We start from the raw sequence: 25,773 nt of genomic DNA, 5'->3' as shown, positions 1-25,773 counted from the left end.
AGCAGAGTCAGGAGCTGAAAACTCACCTGTTTCTAACTAGTTTATACATGGGGAAACAAGGGCAGAGTGGAGGAATACTGGAGTAATGCTACACCACTGAAGTTGCTGGCACTCCTCCTGGGAAGAAGAGAGACTACTGAGACCACCCCCAGGAGGACATCAGACAATTGTACGTCTTCTCTTGGAAACACTTGATTTGGCTGGTGCCAAAGCTGAGGCCTGAAGGCAGATCTCTGGTGATGAAAGAGAATTTTCCACTTGAACTAAGCTGATACCATCAATAGAGACAACCAGAAGCTTCTGATGAAGAGCTGCCACTAGATGATGCTAAATAAATTAAGAGGATTCCTAGCACAGGTCTAACAAGAACAGCTTCCCAGCTACCTACTGTTTGTCTTTATCCCAGAGGCTGTACATTTGAAGGCAGATACCAAAAGCTCTCTATGCAGCCACTGAAGACAGCCAATGTTTTATTTTTAAAACCCACAGACACTGGATATGACAAGGAAAAACGAAAACGACAGGGTATTTCCATCCATGCCATATTCAGTGCTGCTTGTTGTTGGGAGAACCCACCTCTTACCTCCTTTGATGCAACTGCAGAAGTTTACATGTTTTAAAAAAAATATTTAAAAAATCCTTGAATGTCAGGAACTAGTAGGGGAAAACTTGAGATTTTATTTATTTATTTATCACAGGCTGCCAATGTTGGGCTGCTGCTGACCTGTGCTAGAAAGGCTATTTTTTTTTTTTCAGGCTGCACAGTAAATTAATTCTTCAGACTTTTCAACTCGTGGCCTTTCTGTTGAGTCTGCCAACAGATGTACCAATTAGGGCTCACTGTAATGCTAGCTTGCTTTCATAAGAAGCTTTCATATGGAACCAGTGGGGGTCTGAAAGAGAGACTCACTTATTTGAAGTTGCAAAAGCCAGTTTGAAAAAAACAGATTTGATTTTGTGCTCGCATTTTGGATTTGCTTTACTTTAAGTACAAAGTGAGCAATGGATTCCTGCATCCTAGTCTCACCACATGCAGCAGTAAGAAACAAAAACAAGTCCACTGAAACCAGTGATGGTGTGCTGGCAGGGAGAGATCCAAGCCTGCTGCTTGGTTAGAAACTGGAGGCCTTCATCTGGTACTGGGCTAATTGGTTGGCACTCCTAATAATGAGCCCACAAAGTGGCTTAAAACCTTGGGGTTTAATGCACCAGAGGGAGGAGGGAAGGAGCAAAGGCTGTGAAAAGCAGTTTTTTCAAAGCTAAATTGATAAAACAGCTCCCTGTGCAATTAAAAACCTGCATAGCTGAGTAGTTGGCTTTGGAAAGCACTACCTGCTTAATTTATCATGTTGGTTTATAACAGGAGAGAAAAATATCTAAGGACAGGAAAAGAATTTTACGTTTCAGCAACACATCAAAAGTGTAGTGCACTTTATCATCTCAAGATTTATTTCTGCCCTTCCTGCCATTAGCAGGGAGCAAGAAAAGGTGTATCAGGACTGCATCTCCAAAGTGGTTCCCAAGAACAAATTAAGGAGGAGAAAGTGGCAAAAAAGTGCTGCATTTTCCCTGCCTTTCCTCCTTATCAAATCATGATGGCTCTAATATCTTACTAAGGGCACTGACATTTTTCCCTAACCTCAAGTCCTTCAACTACAGCTTATATGAAGTCTCTGAAGAACTCCTGTGAAGATGCCTAGGAAGAAGACAGGTTTAACATGAATTCAGGCTCATGTAGAAGAAATGTTGCAGGAAAAAACCCACATTTTAATGGTTTCATGCTTTAAAAGCACACTCACACAAACAGGACCACCAAAATGTCTTTTTACCCACTGTTACCTCTAGCATCACTATTGAACCATAGACTTTGCTATGAGGGGAAAAGCAATCCCAAGCGACCAGAGAGGACTCACAAACACCAGTAACTAGCATTGGACACTATTAAGATCCATGCTTGCTGAATGTACATGGGGAGGCTACAGCTCATGGTGGTGCCAGGACTTCATTCTGCATGAGGCTGCATGAACAGGTACAGTTTAAAATGTTAACAATGTCATCTGTGCCAACGAAACATAATGAAAAGTAACTCCTATGCATGAAAAATAGACACTTCTAGAACCCACTACTGAATTGACTTTAAGTCCTAGAATTTAACACCTTTCAGTAGCATCTGAAATGATTTATCAGCAGGTTGGTTAGGGTTATTTTGTGCAAGAGACTGAGATGTGCTTTGGATAAAAATGCTGCAAAAAAACCCCAATCAAACCACAGAAAGGGAAATTTGGGAGATTTTTATTCCTTTGACAAAATTGAGTCAGAAAGACCTGCACTAACTTGCCAAACACTCTGGACACAATTATTTTTGAAATTGCATTTGACTCAGCAAACAGTTTCATGGGGAAACTGAAATCACAAACAGGGCTTTTTTTATGCTCAAGTGACTCAGGAACATTTTAAGTCCCAGCAAGTCCCCGGGTAACTAAAGCATCTACCACCACTTGACTGGCAGTGTAACCCATATTTAGAGACATTCAGAACCCAGCTGTTATCTCAGGGATCTAAATAAATTGATCAGCTGTAGGCACAGCTCAAGATCAAGAAGCACATACAGACAGAGTCTTTATTCTCATTGCTAACAGAAAACGATTATAAATGGCATAGGTGTCTTTATTTATATTATGGTACAGAAATAGCTTTGCTTAGTGCAATAGATCTTCTGTTACCGACTCAGAAATAAGCCCACTAATAAAACTGTGCTAGCTCATACTAGCAAATATGATCAAACTAAGCAAAAATTCCTTTTATTTTTTTTGAGGGTGAGAGTCAGTTATTTATTTGTTCTTTTGTATAGCACAAGAGACCTCAGTTTGTAACTGAAGTTTTTGGATGCAACAGCCATGTACATTAAAAAACCCCTCCAGATGTCTGCAAGGCTCCAGTCTGGATATATCCAGGATAACACTAAACTCACCGCTAGCAACTGCACAATTTCAGCAAAATGTTTGAATAAAGAGCACAAGGCTGCACAATCTTACACAGACGGCTGAGGAAGGAGAGTGCCTTCAGACTCCTGGCTGCTTGGGTCACTGTTTACCTATGCTAAATATTCAGATTTATTGAACATCCTCTTAAGGGCTTTACAGTGGAGTTTCAGAAGGTTAAAAAGCCTGGTCTGTGTCCCCAGTGACATGCAAAATGAAAGCAGGATGAACTCATTCCTGCTCAACCAAACTCACCAACATTTCTCAGGGCTAGCACCAACAACTCTGAGCAGCACATCTTCTGTTTAGTGGTTGTGCTAAATTGCTGCAGAAAAGGTGTAAGGTAGCCTAGCAAGAAGTGCAAGTTGAATACTACAGACCTTCCTGATGTGTTTAAGTAACACAGACCTAACTGCTCTAGTTGAACCTATTTAAGCTAGGCTGCACTTAAAATGATTTGATGCCTTTAATTTGGCTAGTAAATGGAAATTATGTTAAATAATTACAATGTGGTCCCCTCAGGGATGATTGTTAATATCCACAGGCATGGAGACCACACTGACCACACTCACAGTGTCCAATTCCACAGTTCAAAAGTGTTTATTTAGGATGTGTTTGTTTCAGCTGTATCTTCAGCATGTGGCAGAGGGAGGGACAAGGGAATTTCTGACTACACTGTGAAAGCCTCATTGAAATAATTCTCCCTCTAGTAGAAGAATTTATCATGTACACAAGATTGACAGTATGCTAGAAAAACTCCAAGTCACATGTAAGCTGTGTGGTGACAGAGGGTTTTAAGTACTTGCTAATTCCAGGACAGTGTTGAAATCCCCTTTTTATTCTTAGTTACACATGAGTATATTCTGCATCCTGGACCTATTTTGTGCATGTGTTTCAACAAGGTTTTTTTATTAATGCATAATTTTTGGAAAAAACCCTTCATCATCCTAAGCTACTAAGGTTAAAAAAAGGTAAAATGTCTTCCATTTTTACAGCTTCTTTTACTGCAGTAATTTATCTCCTAATATTCATAAGTCATAATGTGACTACATTAGCACATGTAAGAAGTGCTAGCAGAAGATCTTTTAATCATGAAGATAACTGTTTGTGATAGTTGCCTGTTGTTAATTAGTTTGCAAGCATTACACTCTCTGTTGAGGATATGCAGAAAGGGTCCTTACAAGCACAGATCTTTTACACATGCACGAGCTGGATTCTGCATGTAGGCATACCGCTACCCCCGAATGTAAACAACATGCCCCAAATATTCAGGTTGCATTTAAAATGTTCTGACCAGCAGCATTCTTTACTCCAATTCTGAGCAGCTAGAGCATGTTATCAGGAGATTGCAACAGCTTGATTCAGGCATTTGATTTACTTCTCAAAAAAGCATTTGCCAAAGTACCTTAGCACAGAACACTCCTTAGTACAAAACAAGCCTACCAGGAAGTGCCCCTCCTCTACAAATAGGTCACACATTATCTTTACCCCTAGAATGGTAGTGTATGTGTTTTAAGGGAAAAAAACCGAAAACAAAAGCCACCAAAACAAATAAAACCACAAAAAAAACCCCACAAAAACAACCAACCACCACCACTAAAAACTGATCAGAGCTTCATTCAGATTCATAACTAATTTACTATAAAATGTGATTGTAACTGTGAGTATTCCTCTATTTTTAAATCTGACTACCTAGAAGGAATAATGTTTGCAGGGCCAGGTGTTGATCCTCATGCCCTCTTCCTTCTCTCAAATGCACAGCTGAACTCCTTTGCCCATTTACAACTTCAAAAACCCTCAAAGCTTTTAAATATGACTAAATGTCTGTAAATACACAGCAATCTGGAGCTAGAGATGGCACTTAACCCAAGCCATTGTGCGCAGGCAGGGAAAGGAGGGAAATGCTGCAGTTACATTTCTGCTTGGCAGCAGCTGTTCAGCCAAACCAGCACAGCTCCCAAGGAGCAGCAACCCATGCTGTCACTTGCACACTGGGATGCATGGGAATGTGGGGAAGGAAGGATTTGGGTACTGAAGGATAACTCCTGAGCAAAACAGGCTTCATCAGTTCCGCTACTTCTGCTTTGGTTTTCAGACCAGGCGTTAATCTCCGGTCCCACTTTCATTAGTACAAATAATCCAGTGAACACAGTGACAGAACAGCAGCCAGTCACCTGCTTCAGTGGACCAATCCCTAGACATTTCATCAGCTGAAGGAAATTCATTATGGTATGTTTTTCAAACAAGTCTTATGAGCAAGCCTTCAAAAAAAGGCATTTTGGAGCTAGCTCCTGCTGGCTTAAAGGGAAGCAGGATTTTAGCCTCTGTGCCAAAACCCTCTGCTGTTCAGCTGTGAGCACACAGCCTGTCTGCAGAGCCCTAACCTTCAAATCTATGCCCATGAAAATGAATATTTCACCCAAGTGCAACTGTCAGTGCAGCAGCAAAAGGATACAGAAGCAGTGTATCACCCACTGCATTGCAGACAAAGAATTAGGAGAACCAGCTATATGGTTGAAACAAGGTATATCTTAATAAGCAAACAAAATGCTTAACCTACTCTGCTACCCAACTGTGTACAGGAGGGCAATGTGGCTGGAACAGCTTTCTGAAGGCAGCCCACTGAATTTTACTGCTCAAATGAAAACTTCCAAGTTATGGGGGGAAGAAAAAAAATATTTTAAAAATCATCCCAACACCTTCTGAGTTGAAGATAAAGTAGTATCCCTACCAGCTCTGCATTAGTTGTCAAAAGTCCTGGCTACTTTCTGAGCTTAGATCAAGTTTTGGCATATTTCAGCACAATACATAGTGATCATGGCCTCTTACAGTAAGAGCAAAGTGTGACAGAGGAGTGAAAAATGCTCAGAATGACACTTCAGTAGCCATTAACATGGACTCAGGAGCTCAGAGTTCTCAGGTTGAGTTGCACACTCATAATTCTGCTTTAAAAACAAATAACACATAGGACAAGCTCAAAATATACAATTATTCTGTAATGGTAAGTCCTCAGACTACTGAAGCATCATCACACTCTTCAGTTATGTTTTGACTCAGCCTACAAAGTGTCACTTCCATAGCACATCTCTGTCCTAAGTTTGAAGCCAAAAACTTCATGAACATTTCATGCCTTGGGTATTCAACAGTCATCACAAACAAGAAAAACCTGGATTTGAAGTTCACAGTTCCACGAAACCCCTCCAGAAGATTATCACTGATTTTGTTAGAAAGCATTTGACTCAAGGTACAGAATAGGAAAGAAAACCCAACTCACATGGTGCATGGAACATCACTAGCACAGATGAATGATCTTTTATAAACTTGTCAAAGTCCTCATCAGTCAGGTGATAAACTACATTTTCTTCATCTGCCCAGGGAGTCTCTGGAGCCTGTGGCTGAGGTGCCTGTGGACTAAAAGACAAACAGACACAGCTTAATACAAACTCTCTGCTGCTAAGCAGTCATTTTGGCAAGTTGGACTGCAAGGAAGTGTTTTGTGCATATGTCCATATATGTATGACACACCAACCCTACAGAACAGCTTCCATAATTATACCCACCCAGAACTCATAAGCACAGATCAACAATGCAAGGGCATGGAGCAAGGAGATAGACTGATTCATTATTTCATTGTAGAAATCGTATGTATTTTGAGTTACTTTTACACTCCTCAGTATGATGCTCCCTTTCTCACACTTTGCTCAGAAGAACCACTGTAAATGAAAGAAAGAAGGAGCAAGCACAAGCAACCACTCTGAACAAAACACTGATAGGATGATTAGGGATGACAGAAAAAGGAGGTGCATCATTGAGACCACGACCTAGCTACACAGGCTGCTTCCCCAGAAATAAATGGTTTTCCCCTGAACAACCCTGTGACCTGGGGAAGCATCATTATGTCTTCATTCAGCAGGGGGCTGATAGGACTAATTCAGCAAAGCTACCCAACTGCATGCTTAACCTAAAAGGAAGTTCCATGTTCTACCAACTTCATTATGGTTGCATATGAGTTTAACCATCTTTGATGGATCAGAGCCAGAGAGACTATTCCAAGACACAGTGGCAAATTTTTAACTGAACCCAAGCTCCTTAGTAATAGAACATGAAGAAATGGCCTGAAGTTAGAACAGTAAGAAAAATGTCTTCACAGAAACTGTTGTAAAGCACTGGAACAGGCTGCTCAGGCAAGTGGTGGAATCACCGTTCCTGAGGGTATTTAAAAGATGCAGTGCTAAGGGACACAGTTTAGTGGTGACCTGGCAGCACTGGGTTAACGGTCAGACTTGACAATCTTAAAGGTTTCTTCCAACAAAACAGATTCTGTGATTCCTCTGAACCAGTTCAGTGCTTATCATCCTGCTAAACAATTGTTCTTGCTGTTATTAATATACATTAGAGTTTGGCAGATGTGAGCTAAACTATGCTAATTAACATTTTATTTATTAAAGCTGTGTTCACATAGTAGACACCCAAACATACTAACATTTCAAGCCAGGCTTTGAAGCTATTTTACTCTTGTCAGTTGTAGTAACAAGTTCCAAATACCCCCCAAAAATTCCCCAAATTCTTTGGCAAAGTACAGGACTCGATGTGACCCCAGCTCTGCTGAAAGCAGATTTACTGGTTTTGATTAAAATGTACTATCGTGTTAGCTGCCTGGAACAAGGAATGGCAAAAGGATGATAACTCATTTATCCTGCCTTGCTCACGTCTAGGCTGAAAGCCTAGTTTGATTTAAAAAAGCAGATTCAGATAGCAAGTTCTGTTGATGTAAGCAATGCCTATGATCCAAGAATATTAAGCAATCCATGCAAAACTGTGATGCACACCTCTGCTGCTGCTTATATGATAAATGAACCAAGAAACAAACATCAAAGCAAAGAAGCTGCACTCAGTCAAGCAGCTGAGAAAGAAAAAGAGGCATATCCCTCCCCACAAGAATTTACTCTCTTAAAACTTAGAAGATAATCAGTTTGCTTGTTGCCAAGCCTGTAAGAGAGCAATAGTCTGCAGGTATCCTGGCAGAGTTAAGGCTTTCCAGAAAACATCAGTACACTTAATGAACACGGGAGCTGGGTTGAGCGGGCAGAGCATGATGAACATGGACACGATGGCTACAAAGCACCGGGAGAACGCTGTGTTTAGCATGACCTATTTCAGCAAGGAATTAGTAAAGCAGGGCACAGGATGTTTATTCAAATGGCCCAATTTAAAATGCTGTGCATGCTAATAAGCCTACACAGGAGTTGGTAAGAAGCACCTCAAGGCCTGGAGGAAGCAACAAGCAAAAATCTAAAATGTCATTTAAAACTGAGACAAGGCACATCCAACGCCTGAAGACTGAAAGTAGAATGACAGAAGTATGGAAGAATTACCAAGAGCTAATTCAATTAAGAACAGAGAACAAGTTCTTGATTTAATTGAGTAGTCAGTGCTAAGGAAGGGCCTGAGGAGTCCATAAAAACAGCAAGACCAACTAAGGGGCTATTGAAAGCAGCAAGAAACTGTCTGGTTTGCCTACCAGGCTGATACAGCTCTGTACCAAATTTCAAAACAACACAACAAAAAAGAACACACACACACACAAACAGGAAAAAAAAAAAAAGAAAAAGAAAGAAATGTGATGCACAAGATAGCATTATTAACACAAGAGATGCTATGTGTTGGAGTAAGGCTGTATGATGGTTTCTCATGAAAGCATCTGAAACTCTGTAAGATAGTAGCCCGTGCCTATTAGGAAGATAAGAGAGGTGAAGTATCTCTAAGACTGATGCATTAGCACATTTCAGTATAAAAAAGAAGCACCTTCAAGAAGCAGTAGAAGGAAAGGTGTTAGAGCCCTCCATCTAGCAGCTTTTGTCCTGAGAGGAAGAAACAAGGAAAACTTTTCCTGTCAATAATTTAAACAATTCTGTCATGAAGTTATATCATGCCCTCCTCCCCAAATTAGAATAGGTCAACCACTTTCAGCACTTTACCTGTAACATTTAAAGGGACAAAAGATGGAAAGTGGGAGAGGGAAAAGAAAACAGCTGCTTTTCTGTAGTGTTTACCTAGTGTCCACAAAAATAGGTTATTTCATATGGCTCAATGTCTGCTGGATTCTCTTTCTAGAATCTATGACAGCACACGGGCTGCCACGCACACCCTGGGACTGCAGTGCCCCTGCTCTGCTGAGCAACGTCTCACATCACAGCAACTTCCTGACACTATTTTGATGTTATACTATCCTGAAATATACCCTACACATCCTTCAGCCTTTTAATTACACTCTTTCCTAAAGTCCTTGCCATTTCACTGGACTACTTGCACTGCAGATTCCTCAGAGTAATATAATATTACGTATGTAGCAGACTTACCCCATATACAGTCTTAACTGTAACATCAATTATTGGCAAAATTGAAGTATGCCTAATTTCTTCATGTGGTTTCCTTGAAAGTTGTACTTACACAAAACAGGGGCAAGAAGGCTACTGCTCACATAATCTTTTGGGAAACTAATAAGCACGCGCCAACACTAAGAGAGGACAAGCAGCTGTCTTCAGCTGTGGACCGGTGAAACATCAGCCAAAGCCCATGGTGCCTTGTTAGCAGAGATTATCATTGGAAAGAGCTTGCAGCTGTTCTGCTTTGCCTCCAGAAGCTGTGCTCACTTGCTGTCACAGCACTGACATAAAGGCACCGCATATTACAGGGATTATCTGGATATTATGTAGGCAGACAGGGGAAAAAGCCCACCCCAAACATCTAATGTTTCACATGTGGTAGCCAAGAGATAACCACATCCTTGCCACACTGAAATGAATAATAAAGTGCAGGTGATGAAGCTGTATCCTTGCTCTAAGGCCTGATCATCTCCTCAGCATTGCTGGAGTTGCCATCTTGATCATTCATGTCTGAAGGCTTAATGGACTAAATGAGGCTTAAAGACTTTGGCTCAATTCCTCCTCTTTGATCCACTGGGCAGCAATTGCTTGCAGTGTTGGTACCTCCTGAGGCTAACAGGAATGCCACTGGCACTTCATTCATCAGTTCCCAATCCCGAAGCACCTAGCCTATCACTGCTGGAGACCCTGGGCTACCTACAATGATATGCATATGTCCCCAAGGTAGTCCCACTGGTGCAGTGAAACACATTTATTCTGAGCCAGTTTTACTAAGCCATATAACCACATTTGCAACTGTCTGCTCCTTCCCATGCATTTGTTTCCTTTTTATTAGTTTAATTTCAAGAATGGCTGCAGCAAACAAGGCAGAGTTACAAAGATGACACAATGTCAAGAGCTGGGGCTATCTGCTAACAGTATTTCTCCGTCTCCAGAGTACCTCAGCTCTTTCCAGGTACTGTATCAGCTTCACTGGCAATGTGCTGATTAGAACCAGATGAAGAATAATTATACACACACTCACACACTTTTTCTGTCTCACTCAGCTGCTAGGCCTAGAGGCTCATTCAGACCCCAAACTATTTATGACTGCAAATAGCTCTCTCTAGGTTAAAATAAGGCACTTTCAGTTCCACTTCATGCCATGACAGGAAACACAGACTTTGCAAAAATGGCTAGCAATCTGGGGTGCCTTAATCACCACTTTGTCTCTGCAAGACACTTTAAAGGCTCAAGAACCAACAAGACGTGTACACTTGGTATACATTTTAAAAACAATAACAAAAGTCAGATTTTTTGCAAGGTATTAAGTTCATGTACCAAAGAGCACAGGAAATTTAAGGTAGTATTTTTAACTAAGCCAAGATCTATGTATCTGCATTTATTGTGGCCCATATACAGTCTCCTGTTACAGAAGAAATGCAATTGTGACATGCAGGGCATGCATGCTAAAACCCAAACATTAGACAACTTTGCTGCACTAGTTTAGCCCATCTCAGTGGGGTAGTTTTGTTTGCTCTTCTGACCAAAGGGAATGAGGGAGAGATGGTTGTTCATAAACCATTACATTCTGTAAATAATTAAGAGTACATAAAAGGTAGAGTGCATGAAGTTCACTGCCTTACTTTTTCAGCCACTCTCCTATGTCTGCTGCAGTAGCACCATAATTCTCAAAGTGGAAGAGGAATTTTCCTTTCCTGTTAAAGCAACAAAACAAGGTTTAGTCCTTGCCCTGGAATATATGAACATGCAATTACAGTTGAATGTATGATTTCTAAAGTAGTAGCAAAATATAACTGACTCAAAATAGCAGATTGTAGGATATCCCCGGACGTTGTATTCTTCCTTTATCCTTTCAAATTCACCAGAGTAAACATTCATCCCTGCAAGAACCTGAAAAAAAACAGACCACAATCATATTGATTCTTAGAATACATCATGAATATTACAACTGTTTTTTGAAGAGTTAAGTAAAAATATCTCAGCTCTGGGCAGATTCTGATTTCATTTATATTGCTGTAAAGCAAGGGGATGTCTGTGAAGGCAGTGAAGATTTTCTGATTCGGGGCAAAGAGGAACAGAGCAATACCTAAGCCTAGTCTACAGAAAGCACATACCAACCAGCCTGCCACCTCTTCCTTGCTCTGGAAGCCTCTCTTGTTTCACTCACCCAGTTAAAAAAATACCCAAAAGGAATTCTCTCAGTCACACCATTTGTGCTCTTCTTTGCCTATTTGGATTTTAAGCTATGAGCCTAATCATTATATTATTTTGCTTTTGTTCTGCAAATACATGGCTTAGTTTGCATCCAAACATTAGCTAGGACACTAGAAGTTCCACTCTCGCCTCCCTGGTTTTGACTCTAACATTGAACTGACAATCTCAGATACATCCAGCAGCTCTAACCCACCAAGCACTGGTATTACCTCTGTTCAAACATGCACTTACTGAACGGCAAAAGGAAATCAGCATTACTTTGATGGGAAAGTAAAAAGTGCCCTATTTCCATGAGCCCAGGGAATACTACATGGCATTTATATGGTTTACATATACTAGTTTACCTGACTGGTAGGGTGTAATAAGAGCTAAGAATTAACCTTATCCTATGGATATCAAAAGGGGCACAGAAGCATAGTTGCTTTGAAGAATAGCAGGTGAAACAACAAGCCCCTCCTTCCCTTCCTGTACTTCTCCCAACCCAGTCTTCATCTGAAGAGCCCTGTACCCCAAGCTTCAGGATCAGGGCTCCTGCAACTGATCCTATGCCTTGTCCAATTGTCTTCCAAAAATTTTCTGCACTAAAATTTGAAGATGGGACTGATCCTGAGTTTCTTTGAGTGTGAGATTCACACAGAGGTCATTCTGCTGTCAAAACTTTCAACCAGCAAGCTGCTGAGATACCATTTCGTGATTAATTTGGTTTAATGGCATTGACAGCTTAAATCATTTTAGCAGCAGGATTTTAATTCAAACCCCTCCACCTTCCCCCTCCAAAACCAGGATTTTCTCCTTCCAGCTGAAATACCACATCAGAATTTAATACCAGGTTCCTGACTGCAGCAAGCTGCACAGACCAACCAAATGTGCTCAGAGGCACCATGAAATAAATCTTAAAGCAGAAAATCTTCATTTGAAGGTCAACCTTTTCTAAGAAGGTGCTGCAAAGTCACAAAAAGATACTTTGTTTTCTCTCCTCTATCCTAAGAATGGATCAAGGGAAGCCGAGTACAAAGCCAATGTTTATTGTAGCTGGCCAAATCTCTTAATTAAAATTTTCCTTCTAGTTCCAACAACCACATTGACTTAATTTACATGAGATTATCCAGACAAAGTTTTTCCCTTGCCTTTTTCTCTGTCACCACTTGAGGGTAGGTAAATGCAATAAGATCAAGACACAGCGGTTGCTTCACACAGTGAGAACCAAGTTTGTTAATCAATTCCCTCAAACACCAGTCTCACAGATGCTTTGAAATTTCTGAGGATTTCCCAGGTCATTTCAGATATTCTGCTACAATTTCACTACATCCACCCAGGCTCTAATGATTTATACGAGTCAGTATCTTGGATTCATTCTGGTCTTCACACATCATATGAAGCATAATTAGCTAAACGACAATTACTATGGGATTCATTTTTAATGACAACAGTAACAGCTTTAGCTGGCCTGTAATCACAGAATCATGTAATATCAGGCTCTCAGGGACCATCAAAATTCACCTACTACCCAAAGACAGGATCCTCCCTCTACATCTAAGCTGTTCCTGCCATATGTTTAGCTAATTTGCTTTTAGCAAATGACTGAATGACCCTGACTTCAACTGAAGTCCATTACCTCTTGTAATAGCCACAGGAGACATGAAGATCAATTTACTCTCTTCACCTCTGCAGTGACATTTGACATATTTCAACACTTAACTGCTCTCCACCAAGCTACCTATAACTTAAACCAACTCTGAACCTTCTTAGCTGGCCGTACCTTCTGGGCTTCTAACCATCCCTGTTCTACAGTGACTGCTCCCTTGCTTCAAAATTTTCTTGATGGTATTGCTGCAAAACAGGTACCTCAAACTGACACCCAAAGCTTTCCTAGAGACAAGTTTAATGAAGAGATTAAACAAAGGCTTCTTTTATTTAATATCTGAAATAGGTGTAGAAACTTTTATGCTTCCAAAGTCTCATGATTTTATCAAAAAAGAAAAACCCAGCCAGACAAGCATCAAAGGAGGAAAGCACTTAAGGATATACTCAAGCTGGTCTTTACTGAGTAAAGCATTCTGGCACACTCATCAAGTCTACAGGAATTAAAGAGAAGAGCTTTGCTGACCACCAGTTTCTCTGTGCACTAGGGCCACAGTGCATCAGTGACAGGCACTCGCCAAAGCTCAGCCTACCCACAAACCATGGGAGTCTCCCATGCCAAGGATAAGTAAGCCATCCTCTTCCTCCTGCACTGGGAGCAATGGAATTGTAAGATTTAAATTGAATGTAATGGCTGAAAATACCACCCTACCTTCCTCCCAGTATCAGTACTGGGACAGGACACAACCAATCCCAAGGGAACACTGAACCGGGGAGAGTTATAGCAAACTTTCCACTTTTATGACCTATTAAATAGAAAGAATGTACTTCATTTTCCTTCTGTGTAACAGCAATTATCTCTTTGAGCCTGGCACATCCTGACAGCGAATGGTAGGTCAGATTAAAAGGTCAAACTTTCAGCTCATCCAAACCAATCATAAACTTTCCAGCAAAGACTGATCTGGAGGTCAACATCCCTCTAAGGTACCCCACGGATAATTTATGATGAGTACAGCACTATTAACTTTATAAATGGCAACCAGTGTACACATCCCACTCAAGAAGCTAATTAGGTCAAATGCACATGAACAGACCGATTTTTGTGAAAGACACAGGTGGCAGTGGCACAACTGGACTTTCCTCTGAACTGATCCTGCACAGAAAGCATCCCATACCTGAGCTGCACCCAGTACAGGCACTGCCAGTCTCAGAGCAGTGCCACAGCCTTGTCACTCAGTTGTGCAGGATTAGCCTGGATCCACAAAAAAACAATTCCAAATGAGGAAGGAAATAATGAAGCCAGAAGAGATCTGGAGTTTAAATTCTTGAGTCTGAATTTAATAAAACAAGCTGCACATGGACATGGAAGGAATAATGCAGGAGAGCACAGTGCTCTGCAGCATGCCTTCTCTCTGGCACTACCCTCTGTAAGTGATTCTTTACATTCCTGATTCCTGCTCACCCTACACCTCACAATGTACCTGCTGTGTAAGACAGGAGTGCCTTCCCAAAGACTGCTGTGCTCCCTTCACTGAGGGGAGATGGCATTAGAGTGCTGCCTGGCTAGACAAAAACACTCCTGAAAATATCTTCAAGGGTTGTAGCATGTCCTAAATAAATCTGAACAACTCCCACTCATTTCAGCTCTAAGCAAACAAGGATCCAGAAAAAACACTTCTGAGAAACAACTAGTTGGGAGGATGTGGGGGAGTCTGTCAGCACTCAGAGCTCAGCAGTAGCAATGGTCAGGGCTGACCTAGTGATGAACTGCTGCATTTCATCTTCTCACCATCACACACCACCACTCCTGAGAAAAGCTGTAAACTGGACAGTGAATGATCCAATAGGTAGAATCATACCAAACTCAGCTAAAGCCATGAAACAACAATCCTATTTCTTTGTCCCTCATGTATTACTGGTATCATATAAATAATACCTATAAATACACATATAAATGTGCTAAGGCACATTATAGAACCTTGACTAGAGAAGTGCCTTTAACTTTGCTTAGGGATCAATATGTGTTATTAGTACAAACATGTAACCAAGTTATTGTGACTGCTGTTGACTGATTTTATTTTACAGTCAAAACTTAGCATTCATACCAGATGGAAATGAAAGTAATTTTGTTTACTGTAAGATTTTATCAATGCCTATGCTTAGTGGCTAGTAGCTAACGTAGAGAACTCACCCTCCCACGACACTGTGATTCTCCACTGAAAAAGTGGATTGCTGCTTTTAAGGGCATCCATCCCCAACTCTGCTATGAAACATCAGGCCAAAAATCTGATCAAACTCATCATGGCAAACATTTATCTCTACCAGCATGAGCTCGAAGGGACTACAAACTCACACATTAGAGGCTAAACATAAACCCACAGTGTCAGAGCCTGTTTTTCCATGGCAAGAACTACACTGGATCTAAAGGTCAAGCGAGTTAACACCTCATTCCCTCGAGTTTTAAAAAACAAGACAGAGACTCCTAAAGAAATCTGGAATAGTCATTCACTTCTGTTTTATTTCAACTTGCTTAAAAATCTCCCACTTCAATAATACTCAGAAAAAGTGTTAAGAAGATTATTATTTTTTTTAAGCTTCATATAAATCTTATCTTCACACTTACATATTTACCCTTCAGTTCTGTGGCTGCCTGTTGATAAGATGGCATCATTCTCTTACAAACACCACACCCTGATAAAAAAGAAATTGTGTAAGTCATATGCCAACAACTCTGTTCAGCCTGCTCTCTAGGATCTATGTTCCAAAGCATATGAAACACATTTTTGTATAGAAAAAAAAACAACAACAAAATACTTTCACTAAATAAATATTAGATTATTATTATTATTATTATTATTATTTCTTGTTACACACTGCTATTTTTGCATGTTTGTCATGCTATTCATTTTCACACTCATTTCTTATACCTGTTTTGGAAAGAGTAACACCAGCTTATAACACCATTTTATAATCCTTGGGCTCTGAGGTGAGCCCAGAGGGGAATATAAGATGAAACTCACACATCAAAAGTCAATGGAAGATGTCATGCTTGTCAACCCAAACAAAAAGCCTTGTGCATTTCTGGTCTTTTAAGGGACAGAGGGAGGTATTTCAGATTCATCCCAGCTTAATAAGTCTTTTCGTTTGAAAAGCACTTTTGAAACACATTAAACAGATGTCAAAAGTTAAACAGTGCTCTATTAATTGAGAGGCTATAACTCAAATAAAGCAACAGCCTTTGTAAGACAAAACAATTCTGTGTGCCGAGGAAAACATATGGTGAGGAAGACCAGCAATGTATAGTTGGAGTGCACTAAGAGCTGTTTGATGTTGCTCTAGAGTGCTAAGCAGATTAGCCGTAAATCACCTTGTAAGCAGCAGGCTTCACCCCTGCCAAGTGAAATAAGTGCATGCACATGGGAAGGAACAGGAGTGCAGGCAGCATGAGAGAAGGGAAGCTGTGGCCAAGCACTCCAGGCACTTCTTGTGGAAACTCTTGGGTCCTCCACAGGGCAGTAGGCAACTTTTTTTTTTGCCAGTGAAGAGACAAGAGTTTTCAAAATACCTTACAGAAAGTAGAGACAGATTTTGCAGCCACTGGCTTAGGAACATATCAGCATGCCTGGGAGGAACACTCTTTAATCACAGGAAATAGAACTCATTTCTGCAGTCTTTCCACCTTTCATCTCTCTACTTATATTGCCAGTGAGGTTGTTAGTTAGTGCTGGTCAAAATGATGATTTCTTGGTGTGCACAGACCATTCATTTGAAGCCCACTGAAGACTTGCAGCTTCATTTAAACTACTGGACAGACACCAAAAGATAGGAACTGTTAATATCATTGAATCATAGTATCAATAAGGTTGGAAAAGACCTCAGAGATCATCTTCTGGATCCTCTCCTCTCTTCAGCAGCCTCAGGCCTAGAATTCCCCCAGCTATTGATTTTACTTCCTCTCCTTCCATCTCTTGCCACTCCCTTCTGGAGCACAGGCATGGACCAACCTCCTCCATCCAACCATCACCCCTACTGTTCTTCCATTCCCAGCTCTGTTGCTGCCTCAAACTCTCTGCTTCCAAACCCACACTTCAGTACAACCCTCCAGGCCACACGTTTCTGGGTTACACAGCTCAGGATGCTGTCAGTCCCCATATACCCCCAAGCAGGCATAAAAAGGTAACCTCAAAAAACTAATTTGCTTCTGCTCTTTCTTCTGGTATTTTGTCTCAAAAGAGGGGAGGGCTTAATGAAACCCATATTAGTCTCTCCATCAGTTATCACCTCCATTTTTCAAGCCATGTTTTCAGTAATATTCTAAGCAGTCCCTTTTTTGTAGCCACATCCAGACCATATCCTGCAGAGGTGTTCTTTGACAGAATTAACTACAAACAAATCTCAATGCCTGTAAGTATACCTAATTTTTCATATTTAGTGCTGTCTGACTTTATAATATGGGTCTGAAAGCACAGTGATTGGTCTCCAAATGGCAGCTAACATCTTCTAAGGAAACCTTAGCCTTTTTACCCAGTCATTTTACCCAGACCAAGCGTTGGTGAAATATTAAAGAAACTACATTTAAGTTTGCAGTCACTTTCATCTCCCTCTGCACTGGTACACAATGAAAGAGGCCATCTCCTATCAATCTGCCACAATGAATCTAAAGCCCCTGCTTCTAACAAAGCAGAGAAGTAATGCAGCTGTCCTCCTGTAGCTTCCGGGACAAAGTCTCTGATGTGTTCTCCTGCCAAAGACCCCCCTGAGTCACTCCTTACTAGTAAAGCTTAATTTTCTTTAGTGACCAGCCTTGGTTTGCTGCTCCCCATTATGAAAGGCAACACCTGTATGTAAAGAGTAATTTCAGCTGCCCAAAGCCAGTATTTTAATGCAACTGCTGGATGTATTCTGTCTCCAGAAATATGAGTAAAAGAAAAGAAAATTGGACAAGAACCAAGTCAGAAGGTCTGGTGTGTTAAATAAAAGATGAGGGAGTTAAAAGTTGTGAAATCAGAGGGGAGAAAAAATCCCTTACAAGTAAGCTTCCTTCACAGCAGTTCAGAAAGCAGCAAAAGTAGTACAGCACTGAAGAATAGCAGGTGTTTTGCCACTTCAAAAGGAAAGAAACTGGAAGGAGGAAGGTTTCTGGGGGGAATGGTTCAAAGAGAAGGAAGGGTTAGATAAAGCACATTTCAGGAAGAGACTCAGTTGTGGAAAACAATTACTCATGATACAGGTAAACTGTGAAAGCACTCTGCAGCTGAACTCTCCCTGAAGGGGCAATTTACAGGCAGAGCAGGCGTATCATCTCCTGCTGATGCTGAGGCAGTAGCAGTGACTGGGAACGACCACATGCCAGGCCAGACCATGCAGGACCACCCTGCAGAGTCTAAAGGCATGGAGCTGCAGCTAACTTAAAGGAAAACACATTTTCTTAGTGATGCATCAAACTAAGTCTTGGGCAATTCTGGCCATCTTGGCAGTACTCAGATGAGACTAAATTGGTAGAATGGCATTTCATGGAGTAATTACAAGAGCAAATACATTGAAAAACATCAGAGAATGCTGTCATGGGACAGAGTTTTAAAGAGAATCAGCCAGCAAATTGCCAGTAATGCCTAACATCAATTTCCCTATCAGGGGCAGTGCTGGGAGTCCTTTCTAGTCTAGGTCACGCATTCATTCCTTTCTCATAGCTCCCCTGCTCTATCTGAGCAACAACTCCAGTGCAATAGTGTCTTGTTTTGAAGAGCTGCAAAGCCTCTTATATACCAGTAACCAGAAAACTCAAAAAGCAGTTGCAAATATCCAAAACTAAGGAAAAAGCAGCCAACTCGTTGACAAGATAGCAGCAATACAAGGTGAAAGTCACAAAAGAAATGCAATGACCTCAGTCTGCTCTTCTCTTTCCTTCCTGACTCCACCATGAAATTCCACTTGCATTCAAGTTACTCCTGCTAATATGGGTAGGAACATTCAGAGTGCCTCCTGGATGGAGCCAGAATGATATTCCCTCTCCTGACCACTGCACTGTTCCCTCTGCCTGCAATTAGGAAGAACCAGTTGCCTTTTTTAAGCTCCAGTCTCCTCCAGCAATCTTTTGCTTGTGTGGAACCAGCTTCTTTTACACTACAGTTCAAACTACAAATATGATGTGTGTGCAAGACCCATTTGCACTTACAGTTCTGTACAGGCCAGAGGGCTAAGCATACTCAGATTTATGAGCACTGACACAATACAGTGTTTCTGTCTTATACAACACAAATCTAGAAAGGACAATGGGTAAAGAAAATGGGTAAAGGTCTTTCCCAAGGATAGTGATTCTGTGAAATTACAGAAAGTAGCTGCTTATAAGAACAAGAGCCATCATCACAAAGAAAGTAGGCAAGACTCAAATACAGGCAATGGATAACTAGAAGAAAACTAAGGACCAACAGGTAGAACAGCAAAGGAGATGAATGGTAACAGTGGGACAAGGTATTAGTGAAGCATATAGGATGAGTCAGACCTGGACATCTCTCAGTGGAGAGGGAGTTGGCAGGACACATTGGGTTACTTACATGGGGCATAGAACATCATCAGAAGGGGTTTGTCCTCTTTCTTCAGAAGCCTTCTGAGTTCCTGGTGAATGAACCAAAGAAAATAAAACCAGATCTATACCAAAGGGCACTTCTTATTGTGTAACAATTTAATAAAGTGAATATATACATATTCATAGAACATAGGCTCATTTATCTCAGGGAAGAGGAGTCATCTTTCCTAACAAGGTGTGAGTTTCTTCTCCTTGCTCATTTGTAACTTGAAAGAAGATGGCAACATTTCTTATAGACTCAAGTATCTTCATTATCTTCAGTGGAAGTTGCATGTCTTGGTGTATTCTCAGTGCAGAATCAGACAGGAAACTTTTTCTTCCCAGACCCAGTCATACACTAATTCAAAAAGTCTGACTCGGTAACAAACAAAGCATGTTCAGTTTCTACACTATGAAACCTTTGTTGGAGCAAAGATTTTTTTCCAGTACCAGCATGATAGAGAAGCCAGATAAGTTTTCAAATTGAACACAACCCTTGGAAGTCTTGTAATAGATATAGAGGGTGAGCATTAAAAATTAATCTTCTTACAAAAGCTGAATGTCAAAATAACTGCTTCTAATAATAAAAATGAAAGCTTGAAAATTGAAAAGGTCCTTTTTGAAATATCAGCTAGAGTCAAATCAATTAAAGCTTTAAAAATCTATAGACTAGAAAACCAATACAAAGCTCCAAGATGATTATATTAGAGAGAATGTAATAGGAAGCTCTGTGGTGGCACTGGCTTTTTAAGGTGGTTTCATCATATTTGCTGCTTTCCTACTTAACACCAAGAGGATAGTCACTGTACAAGGCTAAATGACACAAGACCTGGAAGCTGCTCCCTCCTACTCCAAAGTTCCTGAGACTACCTCAAGCACATGAAGGAACCCAAGTCTAAATGTCAACCTGCAGTTGTAAGAGCAATGTTTTACCTGTTTGACCTACTTTTCACCCTGCAGTGACTGCATCTTGCAATCTGTTACACTTTCCTGGGACAAACAAATCTCTTCCACCACACCATCCACAATGCTTTGATTCTTGCCATGTAGCTGACAGACTAATACCATGACATGTACGTGAGAGAAAGGTGGGAAGCAAAAGACTTTACTATACAGTCAGCACAATCCACTAACTTTGTCGAGTCACTTTAAACAGTTTGGAGGCTTTAAACTTCCCTCCCAAAGGAAGCAAATAATGGTGCTTCAGCAAGAGTTAGCACAAACATACACACTTCCCTTCATGCCATATATTTATAAAATACAGCTAATGTACCTTTTCACTGTCAACATGCACAACATCTTTGGCTTCAGGATCTTCCTCCCACAGCGGAGCACCTTCTGGATCCTTGAGAAAGGCCACCACAGACTGTAATAAACAGAGTTAAAAAAGCTTTTAAATCAAAATGAACCTTGTATCATCCAATCTCAAATCCATGCTGTCATGCAAACCCTATCCAATTGGTGCCTTTACTCTTTTGATCATTTACTGATCTGCTCTAATATGGAAGAACACAAATCTCCTATTGCAGAACCAAATGGCACATGGGTGTGTACCTTCCTCGTAACCAATATCCCAACTTACCAGTTTCCATTTCCATTATAAAACTGGGGAAAACAGCACGGAAATAGACCAGCACACAGACAGGATCCTTCAGAGAGCTCTTTCAATGGTTAGATCTGAAATATTTCCACTACTACTCCTTTGGCTTAGCAGGAAAGATCTCTCTTTACACAGAGGTCAGGTTCCCATGCCCTTCGCTATACCTGAGTAACCTTTGAATCCAATAGGACTAGTTGGAGGGCACACTGATACTTGCTGTGAGCAAAAGCAATGAACTCCACACTCAAAGATCAAACTGCTTATTTAGTCAAAGGAAGAAGAAACCACTAATAGTTCCCTCTTCTAGGTCCCTCTGCCTAGAGATTGCACTTGATAGGTTTTTAAGTAAGACAGTAAAAATAAAACATGACAAGTGGGAAATACAAGACCTTATTATTGTGCAGCTCCCATATTCAGCAAGCTTACAACACAGGTATGCATACTTTAAAATTGCTTCACCCAATATGTAACCAACAATCTCTTTCAGCAGAACACAGACATTCTCTTTATCATAGGGAAATACTTTCTAACAGTTCTGATTTCAGCCTCAGCTTGAAGGAAACTTCAGCCCTCTGGAGTCAATGAGATGCCCTCCACAGACTCCAGCAGAGTTGCACTGCCCTCCATTTACAGCTGTACATGGAAGCACAGGCTTGGTAACCACTATTCTGTGCTCTAGGAAACAGTATTTGGTATTCTGTGCTCATTTACCACTAAGACTGACCCCTTTCTTTGTGGTATTGCTTGTAGGTACATGCCCACTCCCAGACAGGATCTCTGCCACACCAGTTACATGGTGAGGTACCTGAGGAGCTTCCTTCAAACCAAGACAGAGTGGATCATGCTGCCACAGCACTAAGTGAACTTACTTGGAGCTGGAGCAAAGAAAAGCTTCATTAAAGCCTTTTCTTGTCCGCTGGATATTTTGCCAAAGCAGCTCAAAACTGAAAAGCAGACCTGAGTATATACTGAAACACACCAAGAATATCAATCTAAAAGACTAGGTTTGTCCTCTACCTTCTCAAGAGCAGATTACAGCACACCTCAGTGTCTCAGAGACACTTTTGCCACCTCTCTGCCTTTGGTGGGGCTGCTCTGGTACAACATCCCAGCAGTTTATCAATAGATAGTGGAGTTCATCTCATTTTCCTGAATCCCAGGCAGTACTGCAGGACTCAGGAGAATTCAGAGCTTATGGAAGGATCCATTTATTGCATTTATATTTCTGTCTACTTGCAGAGTTAATATTGAAGAGATTTGTCTTATCACAAGAGGCAGTATGTAGTAGTCACTAGACAGAAAGTAAAACATGTAATGTGCATAGTAAGAAGACCTAGGGGGTGAGGTAGCAGTGCTGGGACCACAAACACTTCAAAGAAAAGACATTTGTTTCAATATGGCATTAGCAGAGAAAGGAGCTAGCTAGGGAAAAAAATACAGTTACAGATGTGAAAAAAAAACCACACCAGCATTAGCATCCCAAATGATGCCCTAAGAAGACTTAATAATCTATGGGGAAAGGAAAGTATAGAACCAAATAGCAGAGATGTTCCACATTTAGGCGAACTACAGGTCCTAGTCACTCCCAGTCTGCATAGACTTCAAAAAACACACTGGAGGGGAGGAGAGAAGGGTCAATGTTTCAAAAAGCTAATGAGTGCAATTGACTCTGCTAGTTTCAAGAATTCCTGCATGCCAAGTTCAGTCATGTGGAAACAGATGTGGTTAGAGGATGGGGGATTAAAGAAACTTAATTCATCCAGCCTCTCCCTCTCAGCCAAGACAGAAACATATTAGATGTGTAATGTCTTCTGGCAGGAGAAGGCAGTACATTGCCTTGCACTCATTACTCCAGCAGTGAAAAGAACTTCCTGTGTGCCTTTATACAGCAAAGAACCTTCCTCAAACAAACCACAGCACCTTCTAATCATAGAAAAGCAGTGCTCCCCAGGCTGCTGGATAGAGCAAGGTCCAGGCCACAGCAATCCCCACAATGAAGAATCAGCGATGATCCTGTCCTGTCATGACATGGTCACAACCTGCTTTGACCCCACAGCACTGACAGTACCATGCTGGGCTGTAACCTGCTGCCCAAATCCTTGCAACAGCACTGAACCTTAAACAACAATTCAGCAGAATATGGAACATGGCTTCACCCAGCCTGTGTGCTAAAAAGCAAGTTCTAACAGCTAAATAGCTGGCTATCATATATGGACCTAGGTTTAAACCTGAAAAATACATGTGTGTATACACACATACATATACACACACATATATACACAGAAACACATCCTTGTCCTTTTTATTCCTTTGAAGTAGGGATGCTAATAAACAGATTTCCCTTGATTTCAAACACACTCCTTGCAACAGCAAACTTGAAAAGGATTCAGTTTAGAGCAGGGCCAATTTATTGGGTTAGTCTATTCCCTTTGCTAGTACTGAGCACATTTGTACTTTAATGAGATTTCTCCATTTTAGAAGCAGAATAAAACTCTCTCTGTACTTCATCCTCCAAAAGAAGCTTCAACGTGTAATAAATGCAGCCTGGGTACTGGCCTCATGGCACTATGGAGGATTAGGACACAGTGTGGCTAAAGCAACACATGAAGAGAGGTTGAGATCAACTACTCATCTAAGCTTAGGTCTGCTGCCCCCAACAGCAGCTGACCACAGATATTTGGTGAAAAACTATATTAATACCATTCTTATATAACACACACTGATATATATTCTCAATTCCTGGCAAAAAGTAATCAGGTTTCTGGACCCTGCACCAGCTGTTGCATTTGGACCTCTGTGCTTGCTAACCACCAACAGTCTATCCTTTACATCTATCCTAAATTCTTGGCTTTCACATTCTTGGAGTTCCACAATGTTCTTTAAACATTGCAGTTACTTGTGTCAAATCAGCCATTCTAAAATGCCACTCTTTACGAGGGCTTGTAGTGATAACCTGCTTTTTTTGTCTCCAAACTTGTGTATAAAAAGTCCCTTCCCAGTTTTCTTGTAGGCCCCCTCCAGGAAGGCTGCTACAAGGTCTCTCCAGAGCATTCTTTTCTCCAGGCTGAATAGCCCCAACTCTCATAGCCTGTCCCCACAGGGGAGGAGAGCCAACCCCCTGATAATCTTTGTGACACTCCTCTGGTTCCACTCCAGCAGTTTGATGTCCTTCTTATGCTGGGGGCACCAGAATTGGGCACAATACTCCAGATGGGGTCTCAAAAGCAGAGTGGAAAGGGAGAACACATACATAGAATAAACCAGGTTGGAAGAGACCTTCAAGATCATCGCGTCCAACCCATCAACCAATCCAACACCACCCAAACAACTAACCCATGGCACCAAGCACCCCATCAAGTCTTCTCCTGAAAACCTCCAGTGATGGCGACTCCACCACCTCCCCAGGCAGCCCATTCCAATGGGCAATCATTCTCTCTGTATAGAACTTCTTCCTAACATCCAACCTGAACTTCCTCTGGTGCAGCCTGAGACTGTGTCCTCTTGTTCTGGTACTGGCTGCCTGGGAGAAGAGACCAACATCTGTCTGTCTACAACCTCCCTTCAGGTAGTTGTAGAGAGTAATAAGGTCACCCCTGAGTCTCCTCTTCTCCAGGCTAAGCAACCCCAGCTCCCTCAGCCTCTCCTCGTAGGGCTTATGTTCCAAACCCCTCACCAACTTTGTTGCTCTTCTCTGGACTCGTTCCAGCAAGTCAACATCCTTCCTAAACTGAGGGGCCCAGAACTGGACACAGTACTCAAGGTGTGGCCTAACCAGTGCAGTGTACAGGGGCAGAATGGCCTCCCTGCTCCTGCTGGCCACACTGTTCCTGATGCAGGCCAGGATGCCATTGGCCCTCTTAGCTGCCTGGGCACACTGCAGGCTCATGTTCAGTCTACCGTCAACCAGCACCCCCAGGTCCCTCCCTGCCTGGCTGCTCTCCAGCCACTCTGACCCCAGCCTGTAGCTCTGCATGGGCTTGTTGTGACCAATGTGCAGAACACGGCACTTGGATGTGTTAATCACCCCGCTCATCCTGCTGGTCACCCTTCTTTGATGCAGCCCAGGATATGGTTGCCTTTCTAGGCTCCAAGCACACATTTCCAGCTCACAGTAAATCTTTCATCAACCAACACCCCCAAGACCTTCTCTCAAGACTGCTCTCAAGCCACTTCTCACCTGTCCTCGCCTTTACCTAAATATTCAAGTACTGCCCTCCTGCAGTACCTCTACACCTTTCACTTGATGGAGCAATCAGAATCACATGCAGGGCACAAGATGAATGAAACCAATGGATTCAGATGTGGAACAACAATTTCCTCACCTACTCTCTGTTCCTTTCCTAATTATTTTACTTTCAAATACTGTTAAGCAGAGGGCAAATATTTTCAAGCCAAGCTGACTGCTTGTCCTGACCAGTAATTCACCATCTCAATGTACATTAC

At 41.5% G+C, this 25,773-nt stretch overlaps 1 protein-coding gene across 1 annotated transcript in view; it reads right to left on the bottom strand.

Annotated features, from left to right (window-relative positions):
• Positions 1-25,773, bottom strand: part of PDIA5 (protein disulfide isomerase family A member 5) — a 103,310-nt gene that overhangs the window by 44,980 nt on the left and 32,557 nt on the right. Inside the window, exons 6-11 of the mRNA XM_054176345.1 lie at positions 21,004-21,096; positions 19,720-19,780; positions 15,789-15,856; positions 11,169-11,260; positions 10,993-11,064; positions 6,256-6,392 (exon numbers count right to left, since the gene is read on the bottom strand). Coding sequence (XP_054032320.1) covers positions 6,256-6,392; positions 10,993-11,064; positions 11,169-11,260; positions 15,789-15,856; positions 19,720-19,780; positions 21,004-21,096 — 523 coding nt within the window. The remainder of the gene's footprint in view (positions 1-6,255; positions 6,393-10,992; positions 11,065-11,168; positions 11,261-15,788; positions 15,857-19,719; positions 19,781-21,003; positions 21,097-25,773) is intronic.

The sequence above is a fragment of the Dryobates pubescens genome, chromosome 2, assembly GCF_014839835.1.
Source record: "Dryobates pubescens isolate bDryPub1 chromosome 2, bDryPub1.pri, whole genome shotgun sequence".
NCBI classification, from domain to species: Eukaryota; Metazoa; Chordata; class Aves; order Piciformes; family Picidae; genus Dryobates; species Dryobates pubescens.
The sequence above is the reverse complement of the archived record's forward strand: the minus strand, read 5'-3'. Positions and strand labels throughout refer to the sequence as shown.